Here is a 9,415-nt window from a genome sequence, read left to right on the forward strand (position 1 = left end):
CCTGTCCCCTCCCTCTATCCTCTCTCTCTCTCTCTCTCTCTCTCTCTCTCCTTCTACCTCCCTCATCCACCATTCTTCCTCCCCCTCTCCTCCTAAAATTCTTTCCATCGACTCTTGCCATCCCCCTCCCCCGTTTTCCCATTCTCTGCATCTTTCCCATGTATGCTCCCACGTTTCCATTTCCCCTTCACATAACCTACACATTTTCTTTTCCTCCTCTTCCCAGTATCTGCTCTCCTTTATTTCATTTCCCAGCCTGAACCTCATCACCCTTCTAATTCTACTCTCCCCCCAGTTCTTTTTCAAATATGATGGTATACCCTCCTGCCTAATCTCTTTATACCATCTATTGTAGCTCGATTCCTCTATTCTCCCTAGTCTTTCTATTCTTTGTTCTTCTCTATCTTTCTTCATCATTTCTCCAAACCCTATCTCTCCCTCCCTTACTCTTCTTTCCACTTCTTCTGCTTTCCACCCTCTGTCTTCAAAGAATTTCCTTCTCTCTTCCTCCCACCCTGACCTTTCCTTCCCTTCCCTACTTCTTCCTCTTACCTCCTTCCAACATAGTCTTGCTAATTCACTGCCTTTTCCCTCCTCTAGTCTTTTCTCAAAACCCTATGCTCTCTTTCCTGCTCTCTCTCTCAGTTTCCCTCTTTTTATCTCCTCCCTAACCAGATACCCCGGTGTTACTCTATCCAGTCCAAATGTCCACTTAACGTACCTTTCTTCTAATCTTTCCATCTCCTCTCTTTCCTTCCATCCCAATATCTCTACTCCAGAGCTCATCACCGTCCATATTAGTCTATCAAACAACCATAATCTCCTTTCCCAGTTCTTTGTGAATCTCCTTTTTCCAATGCTCCATACCTTTCCCATTACTGCCGCTGCCCTCTTCCTTCTTTCTCTTACCTGTGCCTCTTGTCCTCCGTTCTTCTGCATTCTGTATCCCAGGTATGTGAATTCTTTCACTTCTTCTATCTTTTTCCCTTTCCATCTCCAGTCTTTTTTGCCCATCCTCCCTCCTTCCTTTTTGAATCTCATGATTTTTGACTTGTCCACATTTACTTCTAGATTCTTCCTTTCCACGTAATCCTCCATTCTTCCTATCATGCTTTTCATCCCATCCTCATCTTTCGCCAGTAGCACTATGTCGTCTGCGTACGCCAGTGAATATATCCTTCTTTCCTCTATCTCAATTCCTCCCCATTTTACTTTTTCCTTACTCTTTTCTAAGTCCGATATCAGGATATTGAAAAGTATCGGACTCAGCGGGCATCCCTGTCTTACTCCCTTTGCTGTCCAGAAGATTCCTCCTAGTTCCCCTCCTATTTTTACCCTGCTCTTAGTTTCCCTCATCACCTCTCTTACTCTTTCCGTTAACCCTTCTCTTATCCCTCTTTCCTTCATCGTTTTATATAATACCCTTCTATCCACTGACAATGAGTCAAACGCTGCCTTCATATCCACGAACATTGCCACTACCTTCTTTCCCTTCTCCAATTGTCTGTTTACTAAGTAATTCAGAACATATATGTTGTCTATCGTTTCCATCCCTTGCCTAAATCCTGTTTGATTATGTGGTATTATTCTTTTCTCTTCGCAGTCTTTCTTTATCCTCTCCGCCAACACCATCGTGTATATCTTGTATAGCGCCGTCATTACTGTTACTCCCCTATAATCCTCTATCTTTTTTCCTACTCCTTTTTTGACTGTTGGTACAATTACTCCCTCCTTCCATTCCTCCGGCCATCCCTCTCCTTTCCATACTCTGTTGCAGTAACTCCATACCCACTCTGTCATCTCTTCTCCTGCGTATATCCATGCTTCCCCCGGTATTCCATCAGTTCCTATTGCTTTCCCTTTTTTAATTCTATTTATCGCGTCTTTAATTTCCTCCTTGCTTATCTCCTCTTCGTTATCCCTCCTTCTTTCCCCCTCCCCCTCCGTTATTCTGTTGTCTATTCCTCCTAGTAGCCTCATAAAGTGTTCTTTCCACTCCTCTTCTTCTATTTCCTCGTTTATTTATTCTTTTCTTTCTTCCTCTATTAACTATTTCCCATACCTCACTCTCTTTCTTTACCTGTTCCGCCTCTTTCTCCCATCTTTCTGTTTCCTCCTTCCTTTTCCGTTCGCATAGTTTCCTATATTCTAATCTCTTTTTTCTGTATTCCTCTTTCTCTCCTTTATTCTTCCTCCACCTTCTTAATTCCCTTCTCACCTCCATTTTTCTCTCTTTGCATTCCTCATCCCACCATCCTCCTTCTTTCTTCCCTTCTGCCTTTTGCATTTCTTCCACCTCTTTTAATGCTTTTATTATTTTTCCTTTTACTTCCTTCCATTCTTCCTCTAGTCCTTTCCCTTCCTCCCTGTCCAGCTTCACTCTTTCTTTATACTCTTCCTGTCCCTTCCTCTCCCATTTCACCTTTCTTGTTTCTTGTCTTTTCCTTCCTCTTTCCTTTCCTTGGTCTTCCCCCTCTATCCATACCTCCAGTGGGTGGTGATCCGAATCTATTTTTTCCCCTACTCTCATGCTTCTGATCCTTTTCCGAGATCTCCTCATCTCCTATCACGTAATCTATTACCGTGTTTCCTTTTCCTCCTGTAAACGTGAATTCTCCTTTCTCGTCCCCCTCTATATTGCCGTTGTATATGCTCCACCCTCTCTCCTCGATTACCTCTACCAGCCTCCTTCCCTCCTTGTTCATTTTCTAATCTTTCCAGTTCCTACTTTTACTCTCTCCTGATCTTTGCTCTTCTATTACGTTCAATCTCCCTCCTTCCATCCCTGTTCTTGCTCTTGTAAAGTCCCCCCCGATCAATATTCTAAGTCCCTCCTCCTTCCTATCCATCAACCTCTCCAGCTTTTTTAACATCTCCTCTATGTTTTTATTTTTGTATACTCCTATCATCTTCCATTTCTCCTCCCCTCTTTTAACACCTCCACTTATTATCCCTTCCTCCTCCGTCTCTATCCCTGTTTCTTTATCTAACATTTCCTTCTTTATTCCCATTGCCATTCCTCCACTCGCTCTTCCTTTCTTGTTTCTTTTCTTTGCCCATTGTGTTCTCCAAATATAACCTTTTGGTAATAATCCTTTAATGCCTTCCCATTGTTTCTTTTCCAGCCATGTCTCTGACAGTACTATAACTTCCCATTCGTTTAATCCTTTCCAGAAGCCCTTATCCTTGTTCTTTACTCCTGCCACATTCCAAAAACCGACCTTCCATCCTCCTCCCTCTCTCTCTTTTCTTTCCTCCTTCCTTTTTTCCCTCTCTTCTCCTTCCTCCTCTTTTCCTTCTTCTTCTCCTGTTTTATTCATCTTCTCTCTTTCCTTTCCTCCTCTTCCCCCCGTTCATTATCTCTCCTCCTTCCATTCTCGCCCTTCAGCACCTCCTCCTCTTCATCCCACCTCCACCATTTCCCTTCTACTCTTATTCTCCCTCCTTTTATCCATGTGTGGATTCGGGCGACTAGAAATACTGGACGCAGCGCGTTTGCGGAATACTGATTGCCTTTTATTCCTGGGGAATATACATATACCTTTAACTATCCTTATAATAATTTTTAAAAATACGTAAATTATTCCGATTAAAATTAATTATTATTTAATTATAATATTTTTATGATCGCTGATGCCACAGAACACTGTGTTGTCACAGAAACAAAAATAAAATCTTGGAAACATCTTCGTAAGTTATCCCTTCGCAGACCCGTGCACGCATAAGCGACCCATTATGTTTCCATTCTCCTCATGATTGTGTTATATTGCCATCCCCTTTACGATGCCGTGATATAATATATAACGGATAACTTGCAAAAATGTTTCCAAGATTTAATTTTTATTTTATTAAGAGATAGCAATATAATAAAAATTTTTATCCGTCAATGTAACGAGCTAATGAAGACTCAAATCTCTGATATAATATATCACGGCATCGCAAAAGGGACAGCAATACACAATCATAAGGAAAATAAAAATATAATAGGTCACTTATGCGTGCACAAATCTGCGAAAGGATAATTTGTGAAAATGTTTCCAAGATTTTATTTTTTAGCAATATAATAATAATACTTCTCTTCTACTAATAGCTTATCAATGTATGTCTTTATCAGAACTGACCAGTCATTATCGGGTCAATTTTTAATAACATTTATCAATATTTTTAATAACATGACAATCATGTGAAACTTACAACTTTTTAATCAATGTTTTTAATAATGTGATAAAGTCACGTAAATCTCTTAAATGTTCGGTACATTTGTAATCAATATTTTTAATAATATGACAAAGTCATGTAAACTTTTTAAATATTTAAGCAAACTGCTGACTTGGAGTATAAGAATTCTTGTAATCTTATTGATAAGCTACTACTATATTAATTACTTAAGAACTACGTCAGTTACATATAAAAATTGCTTAAAAATTATTTCGCATTCAAAACTTATAATTATATAAACCATAAATATAATACTTATGTATAAACGCCAATTTTTCGTATTTATATGGCCTCTGGGTTTTCTGCAGCAATGTAAAATAGTTAGGAGAGTGTGACCAGCTACGACGTTGTTACAATTAAAGGTGTTGCAAAAATTATTGGTTCATCATTGTACTGGTATTTATCGCAGTGTATTTAAACCATTGCGGCTGTTACCACCCTTAACGTCAAGATGGAACGGTCACCTTTTTGTCGTTGTCATAGTCTAGAGGGCCGACGAACTGTTGGTCGTCTGGAGATCGCAAATGTAGCCTCTAATATTACGGTTGTTGTTTAAACATTCGCGCTTGCGCGAAAGCAGAAGGAATTATTTGTATAAATACAACTGGATCGAATTAAAATCAAGCCAAGATTAATAGAAATGGCTATAGTTGGTTCTCCTCTTAAAATTGAAAGATTTTGCTGTTCGAGTAGTCGAGTTCTATGACTCTCACGACCACTCACAGCGAACACTTGCCAATCGATCTCCATGGTTTAGACTAGACTACCCTCCATTTATCCTTTTATTCTTCTGCCTTTTTCTTCTTCTCCTCTTGCTATCTCTCCCAGTTTCCATTTGATTTTCCTCTCCTTCCATGTTAAATCCTCCGAGATTCTTTCCGGTCTCCCTCTCAAATTTCTCTTCTTCTCCATAATGTCCCATTTTTGTTCTTCGTTTTCTAGCTTCACCAGTAGCATCTCTCTTCCTTCTTCCTTCTTCTCCCCAATTCTCCTTATTTCCTTTATCTCCGCCTTCGCTCCTACTATTTTCAGAATTTCCTCCACTGCCTCCCTTCTTTTACCCTCTCTTACTTCCACTCCTCTCATTACCACATTCCTCCTTTTCTCCTCTCTTTCTCTATTCTCCATTTTTTTCCATCTCTATCATTTTATTTCTTATACTATCTTCTTTTTCTCTCCCTCTCTCTCTCTTCTCTACCACCTCTTCCTTGCCTCTTTCCTGTTCCAGCTTTTCTATCCTCTCTTTCATCTTTTCTATTTCTTTCATTAGTTCTTGTCTTTCTTCCTTCCATTCATTCCGTATTCCTCTAAATTCTTTTCTTATATCTTCTATTATTCCTTCTATCATTTTCTCCTGCTCCTTGATTAAACTCTCTTTCATCTTCTCCATCATCCTTTCGAAATACTCCTCTACACTGTTGCTTTCTTCTTGCTTCCCTTCTTCTTGCTCTATTTCTACCTTTCCTCCCTCCTTTCCTGGTGATCTCTGCGTTAGTCTACTTCTCTTGAAAATGTCTCCCTCCCCCCCACTCTTTTCTAGTTCATCCCTTTTTCTCTTCCATAACTCGTCCAACGTACCTATGCTCCCGCCTCTCCCCCTTTCCCTCCTTATTATTTTTATCCTATCCTTTTCCTTATCGTCCATCTTCCTGCGTGTTCCCTCCCTTCCGTTGCGTATCCGCCCGTTCCTCTACTCTCGCGTTTAGTCCCCCCCCCTCTATCTATGTTACTGTCTCTCTGCCCGTCTCCCTCCCGTGCCTGTTTACCACGCGCGCATCTATCCTACCTCGTACTCTATGCCTTACCGGCTCGTACCTATTGCCTTATTTCTCCTCTCTCTCTCGCTCCTCCCCTCACTCTCCCTATCCAGCCCTTCACTCTCTCACTCCTCCACCCTCTTGCCCTTTCACTCTCACTCTCGTCCCTTCACTCTCTCTCACACACTGCCTAACTTTATCTCTACTGCCCGTCCCTTACGTGTCACCACGATCGCACTGGAAGCGGAAGTCCCGGGAAGTCAATTATGTAAATTTCATTATTTAACTTAAGAAACATTTTGCAATTGGTTTCATGTTGATCGGTGCACTGTTTCTATGCGAAACACCATAACGACTCCCTAATACCCCCAACTTTGGGGGTCGATTTCATCCCTTTAATGTTGACCATTGCCGATAAAAAAAATACGTATCTATTATTTTTGCCTACTCTATAAGTATACAAAGTTTCAATGAAATCGGTGAGTCACGCAAAGGTAGGTTTCCTTGTCAGTTGTAAAAGAGGACAGCATAACGACCAAACTTCGAGTCGTTTTCGATGGTTCCAGTGCCACCTCGTCCGGAGTGGCACTCAATGATATACTTAGGGCGGGACCCACCATACAGCAAGATCTACTGTGCATCCTGCTCAGATTCCGGCAGTGCCAATACGTCGTTACGGCGGATATAAAGAAGATGCATCGGCAGATACTTCTTCATGAAGAACAACGCGATTTACAGCGAATCGTGTGGAGAACCGACGCTGGCGCCCCTGTCCGAGAATACCGCCTTAACACTCTCACATATGGATTAACTAGCGCTCCATTCCTGACTACACGATGCCTGCTTCAGCTCGCCATTGATAATCTGGAACAATATCCAGAGGCCAGCGATATTATACGCAACGACTTCTATATTGACGATTTGCTGACCGGTGGCAACGAATCAAAACCTTACGGCGACTCAAGATCGAACTGACGGAAATCCTGGCTTCGGCAGGTTTCCAGCTTCACAAGGAACACCAACGAACCTGCCATCTTAGATGGGTCATCAGACGCCACCACGTTACCCATTGGAGACGGGATCAAGACGTTGGGAGTTTGTTGGAACAGTACCGACGACTGTTTGCAATACAGGACTCAAGCAGTGACGATGAGGGATCGCGCCACCAAAAGATCAGTGCTCTCAACCATTGCTCAAATTTATGACCCACTAGGATTAATGGGACCAACGATTGTCCGTGCCAAAATGATCCTCCAACAACTCTGGAGACTGAAAATAGGATGGGACGAGTCCCTTCCTCTCGACCTTCATACTACATGGATGCAATATCAAGGAAGGATCAACGACATGAGTTTAATCTCTATTCCCCGACCTGTAATCTGCTCGGCGCCGCGCAGGGTCGAAATGCATGGATTCTGTGATGCGTTTGAAGCGGCATACGGAGCCTGTATCTACATACGGAGCATAAACGAGGCAGGACAAATATCGTCACATCTTCTATGCGCCAAGTCCCGGGTAGCCCCTCTCAAGAAGGTTACGCTTCCCCAACTTGAATTGTGCGGAGCTTTGTTGCTTACAAAACTTGGCCAAGCAGTGCGACAAGCGCTTTCAGTAAGGTTCGACAGCATTAATTATTGGAGCGACTCTACAATCACCCTAGCATGGCTCAAGCGTAGTCCTGAAGAATTGCAAACCTTCGTTACAAACAGGGTGGCAGAAATACAGCGGGTTGCATCTGACGCACAGTGGCTTCACGTAAGGTCCAAGGATAATCCGGCAGTCGTTTTATCTAGGGGTGCATCGCCCGAGGTTTTTGGAACGTTTCGCCTGTGGTGGGATAGACCACCCTGGATGACAATGGATCGACGGCAATGGCCCAACGAGTTTTCATCGCTGCCGGAAGCTCAAATTCCAGAACTTAAGAGGCAAGCAGTTGCGGCTCCATGCAGTTCGTCAGATTTCGACTTACTGACAAAATTGTCGTCCTTTTCGCGCCTAAAGCGCGTGGCAGCATATTGTCTGCGATTCAAGAGAAACACCCTCACAAAGCAGTTAAGGGAATCAGGCCAGCTCACAGTGGAAGAATTGGAAGAGGCTACAGCCAGGCTCATACAGATAGTCCAGTCAGAGGAATTCGCCCCAGAAAAAATGGACCTCCAAACCAAAGGGCAGGTGGCCACTAAGAGCAAGCTTGTTACGCTCAACCCATTTATGGATGCTAAAGAAATTGTACGGGTAGGCGGTCGGATTCGTCACGCCAAAATTGACTATTCGTGTCGTCATCCAATAATCTTGCCGACAAAGCACCCTTTTACGGAATTAATAATTCGGGATGCCCATCTTAAACAGTTTCACCTAGGACCTCAAGGTCTTCTCGCTCATTTGCGTCAATTGTATTGGATTATTTCAGGAAGGCAAGCGATTCGACGAGTCCTTCGCAAATGTATCACGTGTTACCGCGTGCGCCCTATAACTCAGAATCAATTGATGGGTGATCTTCCAAAGAACCGCGTTAACCCATCACGGGCGATTCTGCATTCCGGGTTAGATTACGCGGGACCGTTCAACATCAAAATCTCGCGAAACAAGGGTGGAAAGGCGTATTTGTGTATCTTTGTATGCTTCTCAACAAAAGCTACTCATTTAGAGATCGTCAGTGACCTATCAACGAACGCCTTTCTAAATGCCTTAAAGCGATTCATCGCACGACGTGGTAGATGCGCTACATTGTGTTCCGACAATGGCATAAATTTTGTCGGGGCAAACAACGAGCTCAAGGCCCTCGCGAACATGATAAAGACGGAACATGGTAAAATAGAGCGATTTCTATCCGATCAAAATATTCAATGGAGTTTTATTCCTTCATACTCTCCGCATATGGGAGGGCTCTGGGAGGCAGCGGTTAAATCCGCCAAGACTCACCTAAAAGGAGTTATCGGTGATACCCTTTTAACGTTTGAAGAGCTCGGCACGATTTTTGCCCAAATCGAAGCCATCTTAAATTCACGGCCGCTATGTCCGATCTCTGATGATCCTAGCGATGTCAAACCTCTTACTCCGGGGCACTTCCTCATCGGCGAACCACTCAACTCCTTCCCAGAGCCTGACCTCACCGAGGTAGCGACAAATCGACTAACGCGATTCCAATTGTTATCGCAGATGCGACAAAATTTTTGGACCCGTTGGTCCCAAGAATACCTGACGCAGCTCCAAAATCGTTACAAATGGCAAAAACCGAATGCCTCGGCGATTAAGGTCAATGCCTTAGTGTTACTCAAGAGCAATGATGCTCCTCCGTTAAAATGGCGTATGGCGCGAATAGTCGAAACACACGCCGGTACCGATAATCATAACCGCGTTGTTAGCGTACAAACTTCTAGCGGCATTACGAAACGTGCGGTAAACAAAATTTGCGTTCTTCCTATTGACGTCTAATGTTA

At 42.9% G+C, this 9,415-nt stretch overlaps 1 protein-coding gene across 1 annotated transcript; it reads left to right on the forward strand.

Annotated features, from left to right (window-relative positions):
- The first annotated feature begins 7,124 nt into the window (after positions 1 to 7,124).
- LOC105557072 lies at positions 7,125 to 9,410 on the forward strand. Its single transcript, XM_012004216.1, has one exon. It carries the CDS (start codon positions 7,125 to 7,127, stop codon positions 9,408 to 9,410), a length of 2,286 nt encoding a protein of 761 aa, XP_011859606.1.
- The last annotated feature ends 5 nt before the right edge of the window (positions 9,411 to 9,415 follow it).

This window comes from Vollenhovia emeryi, unplaced genomic scaffold (genome assembly GCF_000949405.1).
Source record: "Vollenhovia emeryi isolate VEMERY1.0 unplaced genomic scaffold, V.emery_V1.0 DF939632.1, whole genome shotgun sequence".
Lineage (NCBI taxonomy): Eukaryota > Metazoa > Arthropoda > Insecta > Hymenoptera > Formicidae > Vollenhovia > Vollenhovia emeryi.

Bases quoted from the DNA above. Each gene is read 5' to 3' on its own strand.
- LOC105557072 (XM_012004216.1), top strand. From the start codon at position 7,125: ATGAGGGATCGCGCCACCAAAAGATCAGTGCTCTCAACCATTGCTCAA.